General features: G+C 40.1%; 1 protein-coding gene across 1 annotated transcript; it reads left to right on the plus strand.

The window, feature by feature from the left end:
• Positions 1–300: 300 nt before the first annotated feature.
• Positions 301–11,363, plus strand: tmem64 (transmembrane protein 64). Its single transcript, XM_046844303.1, has 3 exons — positions 301–1,671; positions 10,423–10,578; positions 10,762–11,363. Exons 1-3 carry the CDS (start codon positions 967–969, stop codon positions 10,945–10,947), a joined length of 1,047 nt encoding a protein of 348 aa, XP_046700259.1. The 5' UTR covers positions 301–966; the 3' UTR covers positions 10,948–11,363.
• Positions 11,364–19,006: the final 7,643 nt, after the last annotated feature.

Below are 19,006 nucleotides of genomic sequence, written 5' to 3' on the forward strand. Positions count from 1 at the left end.
GATAGACAGATAGATAGATAGATAGATAGATAGATAGATAGATAGATAGATAGATAGATAGATAGATAGATAGATGAGTATTGACAGACAGACAGACAGACAGACAGACAGACAGACAGACAGACAGATAGATAGATAGATAGATAGATAGATAGATAGATAGATAGATAGATAGATAGATAGATAGATAGATAGATAGATAGATAGATAGATAGGAGGACAGACAGATTTGTCTATTTAGATAGACATAGATTGTGTGTGTGTGTGTGTGTGTGTGTGTGTGTTTCGCCAGAACTACTCTCGCGATACTAACAGTTGACACGTGATTGTAGACGGCGCTGTTGAACCACGTGTTTGCGGTGCGTGGCATTCTGGGAAACAAACAGTGGTACGCTAGCAGGAGCCTCAGCGGTGTTTTATTGCGTCTCTGTTGCGTGTCGGACTCGTGGATGTATTTTATAACCAGCACGTATTTCCTTCGTGTGTTTTTATTGACTGCGTGGCGCACCGACGGCGCCGCGGCGGAACCCGAGCGGAATGATGGATCACAGCAGCAGGACTTTGGACCCGAACACCAGCCCTGCGGCACACTGATTTGTTTTTTTTTTTCTTTGTTTTTTTTTCTTTTTTTGGGGCGTGAAAGTTGAGGGATTGATTTGTTACCTTTAAAAAACGCCCCCTGATGGATTAAAGTCTGTTTAGGTCCGAGGATCGAACTGTGCATTTTCTCTCTGTTTTTTATTTTAGGGACATGGTGGAGGCAGAAGACGCGCTCGGTGGGCGTCACGTTAACGTGTGCGTTACCGCGTTGGTGACTGAACCGCAGCCCGAGTCTTTGGACCGGGAATGAAGGCGGGACACGTAAGAAAATTTCTCGCTACGAGCTGCTGATCAGGAGCGAGTCGTGCGCTGGTTCACGACGCCGTTATTATTATCAGTAGCGGTGCACTTTATTTTCCTCCGATCATGTGGAGTTTTGCGTCGGCAGCGCTGCAGCTTCTGCTGAAATCGGTGAAGCACGCTGCGGGGAGAGGACACATCCAGCTGAGCCGGTGGCTGCAGCGGCCGCCGGACTCGTCGGACTGCGAGAAGATGGACCTGCTGATGTGTAGCGCGTTCGAGGAGCGAGGCGGCGTGTGCAGGATGGACGTGCTGACGCCGGGCGCCGGCGAGCCCGCGGCTCCCTTCTCCCCAGCGGACCCGCGTAGTCCGTGCTGCGTCGCGACCTGCTGCGTCAAGAGCGCGCTGCTGGCGTGCGTCCTGACCGCCGCCTGCTTCTTCTCTGTCGCGCTCGTGCGCCGGCACCTGAAGGACGCGCTGCTCTGGCTGGAGAGTCTGGACGGCCTCATGGGCGCGATGCTGTTCATCGTGGGCCTCATCACGGTGTCGTTCCCGTGCGGCTGGGGTTACATGGTGCTCAACGTGGCCGCGGGTTACCTGTACGGCCTCGTTCCCGGGGTGGGCCTGGTGATGGTGGGCGTGCTGATCGGCACCTCGGTGGCGCACGTGGCGTGCCGGAGGCTGCTCTCCGGGTGGGTGATGAACCGCGTAGGGAACAACGAGCAGCTCAGTGCGGTCATCCGCGTGGTCGAGGGAGGCAGCGGGCTGAAGGTGGTGGCTCTGGCCCGACTTACACCCATCCCTTTCGGCCTTCAGAACGCCGTGTTTTCGGTGAGTAATCATTTAGATCTCACTTCCATAGTGTTCTGTCGTTTTAATAGGTGCAACATCTAACCTTAAGACTTCTTACCAGAACTTTTATTCTTCTCCCAACAATTACCGTAACACACCCAGTATAGGTTCCCAACCCTACTATATGCCTCATAACATTACCGTAAAGAACATAATACTACACCTAGTAAATAAAAGAATCCAGTATATGAATCACGTGTTCTGCTGGGATTTAAACTCATGACCTGCTAAAACGTGTGTGACCAAACACTAGTTTGCTCATGCAATAAAAACGATTTTCATAATAACGACCAACATGTGATGTTCAATCTCTCCTAGAATAACAACCAAACACAACAAACCCCTATGCTGCATTTTACCCTTGGTGATGTTGTACAGCCTAAAAGATTTATTGCTCTTATACCACCTCGAATTTGCCAACAAGTACAGTTTTTGATCTAATAACGAACAGTTTGTGATTTTTAACCCGTCTGGAACAAAAGCCGAACACGACCACCTCTGCTGATCATTTGTCATTAAAAAAACACAGGATTCTGTAATGTATCCAGACCCAATTTATAGTTATTTTACCACCACACAATCTGTTTTTATTATTTTTTGCTCATTAGATTATTAAAAAAATGAACGGTATGCTTTTTTAAATCTATTTCTTGTAGCAGCAATGATCATTCTCAGCCTTTTCGTTCTTTTTTTTCTTCCTTTCTCCCTCTTTCTTTTTTTATAAATAAAAAAAAAATACTCTATGTGGCAGAATATAATTGACACTGGAGACTCCTTCCATAAATGCTGAACAAATGTCTCAAGATATTATTTATAAAAAAAATGTATACGCTATCAAAAGTTTGGGAACAGCCAGTATGGTTTTTAAGCCACGCATGAAATCTTCAGACAGATAGATAGATAGATAGATAGATAGATAGATAGATAGATAGATAGATGAGTATAGACAGACAGACAAAGATAGATAGGAGGATTTTTTTTCTCATAGAAATGGAAGGAACGTGCCCGCGTCTCTCAAAAACCCCAAAAACACGAGACGTTTCCATCCTTTCGATGGTCACTGTGTGTACTATGAACATATTTTCCCATCAAATGCAACCTTTCCATCCTGAATTTACATCTTGGGAACATTCATCTTAGATTTGCACAAGATTTGTTACGCCGCCAGAGCAAGCAAATGTGGTGTTTTTTTATTGGTCCAGAATTACTTCTTTTGTCTTCTTTTCGATTCTCTCAGTGGGAACGGGCTAGGACGGTTTCTAGGAAAAGCACCTTGTTGCAGGTTATAACGATATTATGAACTCTGTTGAATGGGTCATATAATTCATAGGTTTTGTCCCAATGACAAACTGCTTTAGTGAATTCTACATCCAATTCCACCCCAGCAGGATCTACTCTTCCATAATAAAGGCCTGATACAGTAAAACCCTGTTGTACGAGCATAATTCGTTCTTGAAAATTGCTCTTGGGTCCATTTGCTTGTACGTTCGAACAAATTTTCCCCATAAGAATGAATGTAAAAGTGATTTAATCCGTTCCGAGATCTCATTCGATCGCTTATTTTTGCACTTAAAAAGTATTTGTAGCCTATTTTAACAAATACACTGCAAATTACCGTAATGTAAACATAATTTAACACTTACTCATGTGGTAGTGGTTGATTGCGAGTGTGAGACGCACAACACGCTGGTAACCTTCTTGGTTTCCATGGTAATTCCATTTACTTTCGTTTTCCCAGCACCATCACTGATTTTCTTGGGAGACATTTTTCAAGATTTCTAGTGAAATAAAAATTACACTAAAAGTTATGGTTTTGCTGCACTGAACAACGAGAGCGACCGAGCGATACGTCATCAACTAAGTGACTGATGTGACCCTCGGCCGAAAACATGAACCGGCAGCGTGGGTTTGCTCGTGCCTTCGAAATTTGCTTGTGAAATAGGGTAAAATTTTGCGAGCAAGGTCACTCGTATCTCCGTTTGCTCATAATATTAGTTGCTCGTACAACAGGGTTTTACTGTACTAAAGATTTCTGAGACGTCGTCCTAGAGGGAAATTTTTGGAAGGAATGTCCAGAGTCTCTGGCGCTTTTCCTCTGTGAGAAACCGGAATATATTCTGTCTGGAGAAAGAGAACGAAATGTTTGATTCACAGATCTTTTGCAGATGTCCACATCATTGGCTGTAACTTTAAAGGGATAAAAATACAATGACCTTATTTCCTTCCCCCCCAAGATTTCAGTCATTAGAAAATATCGGTCCAAGCTAATTGATGCCGATTGTTGTTACCTCTCCAAACCAACCCCATAAAGTGGTTTATTCCTTGTGTACTATGATCTCATAAGTCATTGTATCCTGTCATTTGAGAGTTTGTTTGTATCTGAGATTTTAATATCGGCTCTGGGATACTGATCAGTTGATTATGAAGACAAATCCCAATTCTGACACCGTCAGGTCTGCAGAAATCAGTGCACTTTTACAATCATTCTTAAATGATCTCAGAATATTTCACAGGGCGTCAGTCAACTGATCTGTTTAATTAAAGTTTAGCGGCTGGTCTTTAAGGGGTAGTCAGGTGATGAAATCCAGTAGCGATCTCATTAAGCTAGACATGATCGTTCTGGATGTAGGATGAAGGCGATGAGCTGTTGGTCTTAGTAATTGTAGCCTCCAGAGTGAAGTATAGCCTGCATTTATAAATTTTTGATTAACTGACACAGGAGACACTAGAAGCACCGGTTAGGCTTAGCAAGGTCGAAAAAAGTGCAGTGATGGGACATTTCTAGCTCTAACAGAAGAACTTGTGTTAGATGGAGACATGAGAGATGATGTTAGCAGACTGCCTCACCCCCACAGTCAAACATGGAGGTGGAAGCCTAATAGTTTGGGCTTGTTTTGGAGCAGGGAAGGTTGGAAACTTATTCTGGGTGAAAGGTACCAACATGGCAAACCTACCGTACATCAACACCATGCGATTCCATCTGGACTGCGGTTTATTGAAACCGACTTCACCATACAACAAGTCTAAGCTCTGTAAGCGTTATTTAGAGAGCAAACATTTGGCTGGAGTTTTATTTATCACGGAACGGCCTGCCCAGTCGCTGCACCTCAATCCTTCTGAAGTGTTTAGTAAGCTGGACTTGGCAGGAAGTGTATTTGAGGCACATATGGAGCATTGTGGCTGGGTTTAAAAATGTTCAGACCTACAAGTACAGGTGTTGAGAGCAGTTACTTCAAATGTTACATTTTTTTATTTAATTTTTTTTGCTTGTGGTTTTGTTTTACTTCTGCATATGAACTGATGTTTTCAAACGGTTTCTGAGGGAAATAATGGCAAGGTTGCTATCGGTTATGGTGCTACGATGAGGGAGAAGCCTAAAAAAGCTGCTTTTTTTTCTTCTTTTCAGTTTTCTTTGTGGTAAATTCAAGTAAGCGCTTGAGGTAAAGCGGCTAATTTATAAATTTTTCCTGGGTTTTTCCCGGTTTCACAAACTTCAAGCCAAAAACTGAGCCCCATAACATTAGACCAATGAAACTCTTTATATTAAATCAGATGCATTCCCACTGAATCGGGCCGCACCACATCATAAATATGGATGATGTTCCTCTGACGTTTGACCTGCCGGTCATTCCGACTGTCAACAGGAAATGTGAATTATTCGTCATGCTGAAAACAACCGGGCATGAAAACACACACTTCACCTGTGTTCTGAGCTGCACGGCATCGGGAGAAAAGCTTCACCGATGGTGATTTTTAAACGCACGACGATGCCAGAAGATAAACTCCAGAGAGAAATAGTTGTAAAAGAAAGGAGGAAGACAGTGAACAATGACTTTCTTGGTAGGCTACTGTTCAGATACAAGCCGTGTTACAGACACTGTCTTTCATTAAAGCCTGTGTAAAGTTCATTAGTTTCAATGTAGGAACCTGCGGCTTATGTTCAAAATAAACATCTTTGTCAAATTCAGTGGGTGCGGCTTATATTTGGGTGCATTTACAGTACCCGGAAATTACAGTATTTCTTTTTTTAAATACTTATGTTTAGCCGGTGTGTTTAATCGCTTGACCAATCGAACTGCATTTGGGACTTGTCACCCAAATCTGAACAAACTTAACATTAGCTTAGTAAAATGTGTAAAACATTTTTGCCATTTCGTAACCATGAAGGATCTTCACACACAAACACATACCTGTTGACTTAATGTGGTGTATCTCTAAGACAACAGGGTGCCATGAAGGGTTTATTTTTTAATTTTTAATTTTTTACATTTCCATTATGTTTAGGGCATTTGGCAGACATCCTTATCGGGAATGACTAAGAATTTTTTTTGGGAGGGGTCAGACAGAAAACAAGCCAAAAATCCCCCAGCGGAAATCGCAATTCATTCATTTGTATGTGAAAACCACGTTTCTCGTTTTTTCTTTCTTTCTTGGCTTTGCCCCAAATTGATCTAGACAGTCTGCTTAATGAATGTCATACTTTCGCCTCACCGTTTTTTTTCACCATTGTTCCACACGCTTTGGAAGTGAGGCAGAAAATATGCTTTCTATCATATCTGTATGTTTTGTGCTAATCCAAAAAAAAAACAAGCCTTGTTAGCAATGCTGGCTAATTGCCAGATTTGTCAAGAGGTCAAAAATAGGTTAAGCTGGTGTTTCGGGTTTAAAGTAAACAAACCGATGAACACGTGTGTTTTTATTGAATAGAGTTATAGAATTTGCAGGGCGTGCGCTGTATGTAGCATATTCTAGAAGTATTAAGGGAATTGTGGTGAACCGAAGGGAGGCTTTAATCAGGATCTGATGTTATTTACAAGATTAGTTATTACAAGATTAAAAATTGTGTATGCAATACTCTTTGAATCTCAAGTTATTTCTCGTAAAAAATATTACTGCTCTCCACCTTCAAGAAAAACTGTAAAAGCTCTTAGTCTTGAGAGTAACGAATGAGGACGACAGTATTGGGACACCTGCCTTTTTTTCAGCCATGATTGTAAAAGATGCCTTCGGGTGCATTAGCATGAAATTTTCCCTTCACGTTTGTGGAAATTCTGATGCAGGTGAGGTGTGGAGGTCTGAAATGCAGACCATGGAGCTTCATTGTGCACTGGAGTATTGTCATGCTGGAACAGTTTTGGGTTTCCTAGTTCTCCTAATTGTACTGCATCCGAATCTTATACAATTGTGTGCCCCTAACTTTGAGGTAAAAGTTTGGGGAAGAACACCCATGGTTGGAAAACTGATATCCCAATATTTATGCTCCGTAGTGTATATAAAAAGTTTTCTGGACAGTTTTAACCTGCTGTGGTCAATGCAGTATAAAGGCCTGGTTTCTCTTATGAAGTTACAAGCTGGGAGCATTTGAATTTTCTTTTGAATGTTCTTTTAAAAGAAATCTAATGATCCATGAGACTGTTCTGCATTTCACGTAAGTTTCTTTTCTTTCTTCAATGTCTTTTCTTCAAGGATCTTTTTTCTTTCAGCTATGCTCTAATTAGATTTTGTGACTGATTCTTGACCTACTTAAAAGGTTTATACGTGGAGGTTTTATATTCAGCCAGGACTTTGGCTGTAAACGTGTCCTGGGTGAAACGATATCTTCCTGCCGTCACCTCCTTCAGGCTCGTTTCAATACTTTATTACTACAAGTGGCTTTTGTTAGATGACCCCTCTTAGTGTTAAAGGGTTGTATCACCATGACTGTAGACTTTGCTTACCTAGAAGGCACTGGGCTAGGGATGTGTGAGCAGGTTCAAAAGAAATACCAAATATGTAAACCACAGATTCGTATATTTTTTTCCCACAACAATTAAGAGCACAGGCTATTACTTGTCAAAAAAGCGCAATACAACGCAGTGAAACTATTTTTATTTTTTTTACATTGCTAACCATCTGGGGTCAGAACTAGAGGTCAACCGATTCATTGGTTGCTATCGGATATCTGCAAAATCATTCCGGTAGTTTTTCCGGGTTGTGTTACGAGAGCAGCCTCTAGAGGACAATCACTGATGCCACATGCTGTTTGTTTTTACACACGAGGCTGCAAGAAAAGCGCTATATTCTATTTTTTATGAATCATATTGAGTAATATATTCATATTTGCTTAATTTTTTTCTTTCTTTTTTTAAATAAAATTCAGTTCTATTATAGATTATAGAACCATTTTAAAAACTATCGATTGATTAATCGTTAATCGGCAGGTTTAGCCATGATGCAGCACCCCCTGGCAGCTTGGTGCTACTGGGGCTTAAACCCAGAGCCTTAACCATCTATTTTCCCCATATCCCCCACCAAACCCCTTCCCTGCCAGAAATAAATCTTAATATTTAAATGTTTAATAATATTCTGCCTATAGTTTTTTTTGTATCCCTGAACTTGTACATTTACTACAGTTTAAGTATTATATAAAAATACACACACTAACTTTCTGCTTATGCTTCATGGATCCCATTTCTTCAAGAACCACTGATATTTGTTATTTCTTTGAAAAATCTGGATGTTACTACTTTACTACTATGTAGCTACTCGTAGCAGACATTCCAGGCCAATTGTACAGTGTTGAAAGGAAGCCGAACGTGACCCTTTTTTGTTTCCAAGAACTGGAGATCCACGCCACCGAGTCATGGCTGGAATTCGACATGGGCACGTAGAAAACAGTTTATAGAACACGGAGCCGATCGACCTTGAAAACCCTTGACAGGATGTAACGGGGCTGGTCTAGTATTACTTCTCCGTATTTTTCATAGGCATCCACAACCTTGTGTGCGGCGACACGTACACGCCGAGTTCTACCTGAAGTGTTGTGTTGCGCCTGCTCCTTACGTTTTGTTGCCGTCTACCTTTCAGCATGTCGTGCAAACCCCCTCTGAAAAGCCATACTCTGCATTATGCAGGTAACCCGACACGGTGTACATTGTACTGGCAGACATAAAAAAAAAATTTTTAAAACCGAACGTCGGTATGGGGCTTCTCGACTTTTCACGCTGACTGGGTTTGTTCTGATAAAACTAAAATATTTGGTGCTTTCTCTAAGCACAAAGCTTTTTAAAAAGCACAGCACAGACCAGTGTAAACCAATACATGTGTAAATATAAAGGGTTTTTATATATATCTCTCTGAGAGGTGTGCTAATACAAACACAGAGCTAGCTTTTTACAGTGTTTGCGACTTGTCTCTACAAAATGGAACATAGAATAAAAACTGTGTTGCCTGGTGGTTGGAAATCCCTTCTATTTTCATTTCATCGACTTTCACTGTCTCCGAAGTGTGGTGGTGGTGGTTTTTTTTGTTTGTTTGGTGTTTTTTTTTTTTTTTTTTTTTAAATAAAACACTTCCACCTATGCCAATTTTCCACTTGTTTCAATCGCAGTTTTTTTCCACGCATCAATAAATCGAGCTCCCACTTCATTTTATATGCATAATAAGACGAACAATGCGATTATGTAAAATGTAATATATCTACGTTATTGCATTATATGCGCGTGGTTAAAATTTGTTAAACTGTTCTACGACGCAAATAAAGAGTCGACTGCTGTTTTATAGCGTTATTGTTTTTTTTTTTTTCTGGTTTTCACCACTGATTTTTTTATTTATTTATTTATTTATTTGCTACTGCTTCATTACCCCGCCTCCCTCCATATTCCTTTTTAACTTAAACTTAATATCCTGCCTTCAGTAATTAAAAACTTGGAATTAACAAAGAATAAAGGAAAAGGTAGCAGAAATTACTTAATCCAAACTGATTTTCTTTTCATTTTTGTTATTCTGTTGTTCATCTCTAGTCGTTGGCTGGATACTGTGGTAGAAGAGGAGTAAGACCTTGGACTGTCATTGGAACAATGACATCATAATTATGAGTAGCGTGAGGTCAGGGTGGTGACATAACGTCACCCCGCCACCATATATACTTATTCATATATTCTAATAAAATATAATACATTTATTTCTATGCAAAAGCAATAATTTTGACATTTTATGATTTCTCCCTTTGAACAAATTCAATTGAAGCAATTTGTGTAAATCAATGTTTGTATTGTTTTCACTCAACCATCAAAAAATAATCACTAAAATGTAACAGTTTTGACAATTTTTGTTTCTTAAAAAATGACATTCAGTTGTGATGTTTTTAGAATATATAGTTCATTTAATTGTGCATAGTAATTAAATGATATCTGCATAATTTAAATATACAAACACTGAAAACAAGCATTCGAACGAAGCGAAGTTGCAGGAAATCACGTCTGAAAACGGCTAATTTACCGTTGCAGTAGACAAACGCTGTATAAAGAGAATGAAATGGAGAAACGCAGCAAGCTAACAGGCTTGATTAAGAAAAAAAGGGAAAACTATGCATTGGTGTACGAACCACAACAGAGTTTTTTTTATCGTTTATTGCTGCTGTTATTTTCAGATTTAGCGTTTGTTTGTTACTGTCTTCTTTGGTGCCTTGGGTGAATTGGGACTTAAAAAAAATTATAATAATAAATTCTGCTACCGTTTGACCGGTATTTTCAGCCGTTTCGCAAGCGGCTGTCACGCTGACCTGCAACTTGAACAGTCCAGCTAATCGACAACAAACTTCATCATCAATTATAATCGATTTTATATATATTTTATATATAATTATAATATAAAAATTTGCTTGTTTTTTATTTTTTGTCCAGACTTTTTATTTTATTTAATTTTTAATGGTCTATTCAGTTTATTATAATTTTTTTTTTTTGCATTTAGATCACTGACGTGTCCTTGCCAGACTACCTGGTGGCTTCATCAGTGGGCCTGCTGCCCACCCAGCTCCTCAACTCCTACCTGGGCACCACGCTGCGCACCATCGAGGACGTTATAGCTGAGCAGAGCATCAGCGGATACTTTGTGTTCAGCTTACAGGTGAGGGAATTTCAGGGTTCGGAATCTTCCAGCATTATGGATTCAAAAGAATGAGTTGAACTTCACACCAAGTAAGAATTCGATGCTTGGGGTATTTTTTGATTGTACAGGACGCAACTATTGTCTTAGAAGGAAGAATGCTGGACTTAATGCAATGCTCTCTCTGCTCTTCATCCTCCATAGATTTTTATCAGCATAGGGCTGATGTTTTACGTCGTGCACCGGGCGCAGGTGGAGCTGAACGCCGCCATCGCCGCGTGCCAGATGGAGATGAAGACGTCGCACATGAACGGAAACGCTTCCAACCACCTAAGCTCCACGTACTGCAGCAAGCGGACGTCGGCCTCCGGGACGATCAACATCGTCTAAACCACGTCCCAAAGTGCACCGACACAACCCTTTCTCTAGAGGCGCAGTCCCGACAGGCTTGAGATGAAAGGCATCCGAGGCCAGGGAAACGCCCGGTCTGGTTCCCCCGAGAAGACGTTTGCTCGGGTTCTGGGAGTCCGTTAACTCCGAAAGTGGGACAGGAGGCCAGTATTCTGTACTGCGAGACGAAAAAGAGCCTAATAGTTTCTTTTAGGACTTTTTTTTTTTTTTTCGTTTCAAAATGATTATTTTTTTATAGAGTACGGATTTAAATTAGAAATTTTATACCCATCTAGAACCAATATCCAGCACTGGATTTAGAGAGAACACTACAGAGTATTGTGCAATGAAGAGACGGCTCCTGGTGTAAATGCTAAATATTGTCACATGCTTTTAATAACACTTTTTTCATTTGCTTTGGGTACTTTTTTCCAAGTCGTAATGTTTATTATGATTATTATTATTATTATTATTATTATTATTATTATTATTATTATTACAGAATACACACCACCTGGTTTGGTTGCTTTCACACCAAACCCAGGATCACATTTGCAGTTCTTCACTTCTGCAAGGAACAGATGGAAAGGAAGGCAAATTTCCCAGCAGGTTATTTAAGTGTCCTGCCAAGATCCGCCAAGTGCAGCGCGATGAATCCAAACAGGGATTTTTTTTTTTAAACACCCCCCGACATTCAAGCCTTCATGTTGTTGCTTGAACAAGATGGTCGGCCATCTTTTCTTTTTTTTTACCACCGTTATTGGGCTGCCGTGAAGCCGATCTTTGTGTGTGTGTGTGTGTGTGTGTGTGTGTGTGTGTGTGTGCCTTTTAATTCTGACTTTCCATTCCAATGACATTCTTTGTGTGCAATATGTGCGTTAGGCTGTCACTGTTAATATTTCAGGTGAATTATAATGTACGAAAAGAAAAATATCGCAATTTTTGCTTAAGTGGGATACGTCATTATTGTTATTATTATTATTATTATTATTATTATTCAAAGTAACAATCAGTTCATGGGCAAATATTCAAAAGGCAGGAGTTATTTATTGCTGAGATCAAGTGGCACTTTAAACTGAACCCTGAGCGATAAAGCCGACGCCAGTCGATCGTTTTACAAGTCAACGCGTTTATTCTTTGTAGATAAGCTACACCGATGGTAAAGCAGCACATCCTAACAGTTGAACTAGGACGTTTCCTTGGACCGGTCCTAGAGCGTGTGTGGTCCGGTGTTTTTTAGTTCCCCCTTTCACAATTTTGGTTCGAGTGCAACTGGTTCCTAATAATGTAGTGAGTTTATATACGACATGGTATCCAAAAGGTTCGAGTCTAGTTTTGTAACATGCCAACAGAGGGCAGCAGAAGGCTGCACTCACAGTCACAGGGAGCACCTTCATAAGCCAGTGTGCCCAAAGACATCGTCCTGTGCATCTGCTATGCGCCGGAAGTAACACGATCTCCCTCCAGCTCAAAGGTCGGCGTTTTGACACCGTTGCGGAGATCCAGCGCGAATCGCGATCGAAACTTTCAGGACACGTTCCGGAAGTGGCAGGAAAGCCGGGAGCGCCTTATTGCCGTGCAAGGGGACTATTTTGAAGGTAATTGTGTGTAAACGTAGGTAAAGAAAGTACTTTCTTGTTACCAAAACTAGTCACGAAACTTTTCGATATCACCTCGTATCTAGAGCAGTTGATAAAATGAGGCTGAAATCCTGCATTCTGTCTACACGTGTGTATACTTTCATCTTATATCAAGCGCTAGGTTACGCATTCAGCTGCTCTTTCTGTCATCAGGAACAGTTTACTTTTACCAACAAATACACCAGTGTTTGCTTTACACTCGCAAGATACAAACTACAGCGACTTTTCCTTCGCTAACGTGAACCGAAGGCATTTTATTCATTATTATTATTGTATATAGGTGAAATATCTGCACAAATTGATTCACTCTTCTTCCCAAACCCGCCCTGAAAGACTGACAACCCTTATCGCGAAAGTCGGGGAATTTAAGACTGGACATTTTCACGGGGAATATACTGGGACTTGACAAAACTGCAGGTTGGTGTATAACAGGGAAAAAAATTTTAGTTGAGTAAAAAAAAAGATATTTTGCAGGATAATTTAAATGATTAGATTTAATGCACTTTCAGTGGAATTTCGATCCCACATTCACCAATCACATGCACACTTACTGCAGGGCCACTGAGGCCACGCCCCCCTACATGCACTGCACATTCCTCCATAACGCAACACGGATGGTTTCTCAAACCCCGTACGTCACAAAATTCATCTTGGCACCCGTTTATGTGAATTACATAAAGATTTACATGCATTTATGTTTAAAACTTTATCGTGCTGTGCAACAAGATAATACTAACAATTAAAGCGAAGGTAAAAAAATTAGTTTGAATGCGTGTCATCAAACCAACAAATGTTTGTATGTGATCCTGTTTACATACGTTTTCCCAATTTTTCGAATGAATTCCCAGAAATTCCTGGTAAGTGACTTGGGATATTTCCCAAATCACGTTTCTGGAAATTTCCCCGAAATTTTCCGCTCCTGACACAACACTCGAATGAGCTTCTTGCACCGTTTCTCCATCCCCAGAGAGTTCAGGGAAAACGCTTGCTTTCAAGTGCCCTGGTTTGATTTTTTGTTTGTTTTTGATTGATTTCTTCTTTTCTTTCTTCAATTTCGAGCATCAATTCTATGACATGGCAGTTTCTTTTAGCAGGAACGATGGCAAATCCTTCCTTTTTTTTTTACCGCCTTCCGATGATCTTGAAAGCCATACGCCCAGGAGAAAGCCGTTAAATGAATGACATCATAGATAAATCGTTTTTTTTTTTTAAGAAAGAAAGAAAGAAAAACAGAACTTTAACATTTTTATGCAAGAGACATGAGTAGGTTTCAATTCTGTATATTATATTTATATATACGTGCACAAAGGCACGGACCTAATTTGTTTTTTTTTTTTGTTTTACCAGTTGACCAGAAACGTGACTAGCCAGCAGTAGTGAATGCTAACACCGTATTTCATGCAATATAACTAGTATACAAGAACACAATCCTTTTTTTCCTTATAAAGTCATGTTTATACCGGTTTTAAACTGGGATTTCCACCTACACAGTCTGGGAAATATTCGACCTGCACACGCAGCCAGAGATGTTTGTGGTGCGGCAGGTGGTGAGCGATCAGTAACGAGGAACTCGGATGTTGTTACAGTAACAAGGCGTGTCGCTGCGTAATAAGGACACTTTCTGTTTACGTAAACACACTAATTGAAAAGATGGAAAACCTGGGTGTTTTTTTTTTTTTTTGTTGTTGTTTTTATTTTAGACAGGTGTTTGAAAATGTTTGTCGTTTATGAAACCCATCGCCACGTGATGTTCTCCTTCGACATCCTGTTTCCAACGTTGTTGCTGCTGCTTAGACCCACAATGTCTAAGTTGAACCGCTGATAAGGGCTCGAAAAAAAAAAACCCACCACCACATATATATATACATACACTTCAACTTCTACACTTATCTATCCAGGCTCATAGAAATAGCGACGGCTGAGATCTTTTGGCCTACGAACTTCTATACCAGTTTGTTACGCCGGTTTTGACACTCGCATGTTGTATGAAATGGCACATACAAATGGAGAAAAAAACAAAAAATAACACATTCCTTGCTGATATTTTTGTCCAGATCAGTCCGATGTAGGAATGGTCCCTTTGCGTTCGTTCGATCTAGCAATAACTGGAAAGCAGAAGCATCCTCGAGTTCGGAAGAGAAAATGCAACATTCCCGGTCTTGCGTAATGATGTCAGCCTGCCTTGTACCTCTTGCTGCCTATGACAGGACATGACACTAGCCTGTGGCATGATCGTACACCACGTAAAAAAAAAATAATAATCACAATATTTCATTTTTTGACATTTCCAACACAATTATGCAACCGAGGAACTCTACAACTCCGACGAGGGGATGCCGCGACGTGGTTCTTGGCGAAGGCTTTTTTTTTTTTTTTTTTTTTTTTTGAGACTGCACATACGGCTACAGCACAGCAGATACCCAGTGCACGTGTTTTCAGATAAATACAAAATCAGGGACTGTATTCAAACCTCTGCCCCCCCCAACACCCTCGCAACATGAATCAAGTGCATTTATCAATTCCGCTGTATTTTTTGTAATACAGAATCTTAGTGTGTTAAACAGATATTTATCGCTGTATCACGCTTGTTCTGTGTTTATTTATGAAATAAATAAAAAGGTCTGAGAAGAATCAGTGTGCGGGTGAGTGATGTGCAACATCGATAGTGATAAAAGCAGCTTTGATGGACACACACTAGAATCAACTCCGTTTAAACTACGATTTTGAATAATTGTAGTAATTGTCACCTCATAATACCATCATGACCCCTATATATAATATTGTAGAGAAACGCAGTATATCAGCGACGTGTCACATACAGTGAGAATGAATTTTATTACTAAAGCAAGAAATCCAATGAACACAATTCAACATGATTCCTTTCACTGTAGCCACAACTGCATCGCCCGCATACAGCATCTCTAAGCACAGGCATCAATATTAACCTTATAAAATGAAGTTTTATCTTGTGAATGTCTGTATGTAAAAGTGTATGTGCAACCAAATCAAATGTTCTCCTCTGTCAGTCAGTGTGAAATGAAAAAACGGCCATTAAATCCACACGAATGCGTTTCGAGAGTGTGCACTTTGCTAAAAATGCGATTTGCGAGCTCTGACTAGTGCGCTCTATGACCATCCAATTAAAGCGCGTAAAAATGCCGACGTTATTGTACGCCTGCTGGATGGCCTCGCGGTCGCTTAAATCTGATTGGTTTGAGAAGTGTGTACTTTACGCAACAGGCGAACGCACTGTTGATTGTAAAGGCCTCACGGCAGATTCCATTAACCCCGGGAAACACGTGATGGGTGAAATCGGATTGGAAAAAAACTCCAACCTAAACAAACATTCCTAGAAGCAGCGGAGAATGCTGAGAACGGATTATTGGGAATCTTTTTTTTTAAATTCATGGGGGGGGGTGCCTATTGCTGACCCTGATGGCCTGCCACATATCATTAACCCAAAATTTTCAGAGATTTATTTTAAGATTTATGGAAGAGGTCTTTACTTTTGTTTTTTTGTTTTTTATTTGTTGCCTCAAAAAAAAAAAAAGATCTCTTGAGGGAACAATTGCGAGAACAGGAACCATTCCACAACATTAACTATTTGCAGGTTCAAATAAAGCTCAATCCTGATGCCCTTCTTCTGGATAGAAGTTCTCATAAATAGGAAACTTCTCACTGTTGATGAGGAGGAACATTAGGTTACTGCAGATAAAACTTAGGAACCATAAATATAGAGTTGGACTAATTAATATGCTACAATATCGAAGGACTACACACAAGTCTGTCCTTCGATGAACATTTAATAACCTCCACAACAACCAAACTGTTAGGATTGAATATCCGGAGTCACTAGAATCCACTAGAGTCTGGTTCCTATATGCATATATATATAGATTCCTTTCTCATGAAGTCCCAGGAAGTTTTTCCTTGCCACAGTCACCTATAGAATTAAAATGCATAATATGACATGTCTTGATTGAATAATTTTCCGATATCCCTGTAACGCTTACATTGAAACACCCCCGCAGCACTTTGGGCTGTTTTCGTCCTCGTTTCTTTGGTGTTTTAGTTGTCTTTCGCTAGTACAGATCTAATTTGCTGTATCACAACTACAAATGAGACCAACATGCAACAGCTTTCTGTTTTACCGCAAATCAGTTGTATTGTATTGTACCACAGACGTAAAAAGGATTTTATTTTTCCAGCTATGGACGAAGTTTGTGGCTGTGAATCTAATTGGAAAAAGAAAAGAAGTCCTGGGGACATGCATTTTTTAGAGTAAAGTCCACTTAAGCTTGGGTAAACAACCCTCTGATTTGTTTTCTACAAGCCCTGTTTCTTTCGAGTCTTTCCCTTCGGCTGAAAAACCAAAATGAAAAAACGAAGCCGGTTAGTGGAATCTGACGAATCCAGTTTAGTCACTGATTAACCAGGTGTCTGATTACATTGAGATTTTCGAATGCTTTCTCACCGTCTTTGGTAAAAATGTACAAAGTTGACACTGATATCCTGAAAAAGATCGCATTTTGCAACGGGGGTCATTGTTAAGAAGTGTGTTGCTAGGCATGACCACAAGACGACCTTCAACCGGCCCTCCTCGCACTGATGTCTTGCTTGCTCGCTCGATGCTTATCGGGAATCAGAAATAGATTTATTACCAAGTATGTTTACGCACACAAGGAATTTGACTTGGCGACAAGGGCTTCCAGCGCAGGAGAAAGTACAACACATGATAGTGCAGAAATACGTAGGAATTACACATTGATGGAATATAACAAAATTGAAGAAAACCAGCCAATGAAATAATGCACCATATACAGATGTTGAAATATTGTTTAAATAAATGTACAGATGTGTTATTTACAAATGTGCCGTTCGGATTCTATGTATAAATGTGTCAGTCGTGACGGACAATGTATAGTTGTGAAAAATTTAATTGTTCAGGATGAGTATAGCCTGCAGGAAAAAATGTTTTTGTGCCTGGCTGTTCTGGTGGACGGTGTTCCATGGTGCCAAACTGAAGGCAACAGTTTGAAGAGAGAGTGGGCTGTGGGGTCCAAAGTGATTTTCTTATCATATAATCAATGCCACCAGATAGCAAATACACAAACACAGTGCTTATTCAGCCACAAGGGTGTTAGTAAACTCAGGTCCTCATAGACGAGGTGAGGTGCAGTCAGCGTTCCAATTTACCCCAAAGGTGTTCAAAAGTGTTATAGTGCTTTATAGTAGAAGATCTTCCAATCTAAACTATATAGCCCATATTTTCATGGAGCTGGCTTTGTGCACAGAGGCATTGTCATCCTGGAACATCTCTGGGTCTCCTAGTTTGAGTGAAGGAAGAATTTCATTCTACCAAATCCAAAGACATTCTGTACAATTGTGTGGTTCCGATTTAAAATATTAAAGATTAGAAATTTCAGTGTTTTGTACAGAATCTTCTTCCCCTTTTTGTAGCTGACTTTTCGCTTCTTACCGCAAATTTGGAAACACACAATTGTATATACGTATATACATATTTACAATTCTATATATACATATTTATATACATAATATACACATATTTACAATTTCTATACAACCCAAGAAAAGTGTATTATCAAAATCGCGAATTAGATTTTGTAGTGTAATTTTCTTTTACAGCACAAATCAGCGCAGAAATACATTTCTACCTCTGAAACGTCCAAATGGGAAAAGCAAAAGCAAGTCTGAACTGCTTGTCAGTGTCACAACCCCACTCCCAGCCAAATGCCTCCGAGTTTGAGTTCGTTATTCCAAAGTACATGCAAATAGTAATCCATTAATACACAAGGACAAACTCCACTCATGATCTCTGGTAAGGAACTGAATCCACTGATTCGGTCTATTGTTGTATTTCTTCTGTACTTACAGTTGTAATATTTCCATTTGGTCTGACTGGTGTCAAAGCCTTGACAGGAAGCGATTTTGAGCTGCAAATTTGTATCTCTGGTGTTTTGTATTGTTTGAGATTTCTAATCACACTCTTGATATTACCCAGATGAGGATGGGTTCCAGTTTGGAGTCTGGTTCCACACAAGGTTTCCTCCTCATAACATTTAAGGGAGTTTTTTTCCTGCCACAATTGCCCCAGGATGCTCATCAGGGATTTATACACATAATTCACTTATATATAAAAAAATTGTATGTTCTGTAAAGCTGCTTTGATGGAATAAAAAAATAGAAATAAACTTCAACTATATAAAATATATATACAGTACAGACCAAAAGTTTGGACACACCTTCTCATTCAAAGAGTTTTCTTTATTTTCATGACTATGAAAATTGTAGAGTCACACTGAAGGCATCAAGGGCTATTTGACCAAGAAGGAGAGTGATGGGGTGCTGCGCCAGATGACCTGGCCTCCACAGTCACCGGACCTGAACCCAATCCAGAT

The sequence above is a fragment of the Silurus meridionalis genome, chromosome 29 (genome assembly GCF_014805685.1).
Source record: "Silurus meridionalis isolate SWU-2019-XX chromosome 29, ASM1480568v1, whole genome shotgun sequence".
NCBI classification, from domain to species: domain Eukaryota; kingdom Metazoa; phylum Chordata; class Actinopteri; order Siluriformes; family Siluridae; genus Silurus; species Silurus meridionalis.

Coding starts and splice junctions, on each gene's coding strand:
- tmem64 (XM_046844303.1), top strand. CDS start 967: ATGTGGAGTTTTGCGTCGGCAGCGCTGCAGCTTCTGCTGAAATCGGTG. Junction 1,672..10,422: donor TTCAGAACGCCGTGTTTTCG/GTGAGTAATCAT, acceptor TTTTGCATTTAG/ATCACTGACGTGTCCTTGCC. Junction 10,579..10,761: donor ACTTTGTGTTCAGCTTACAG/GTGAGGGAATTT, acceptor CATCCTCCATAG/ATTTTTATCAGCATAGGGCT.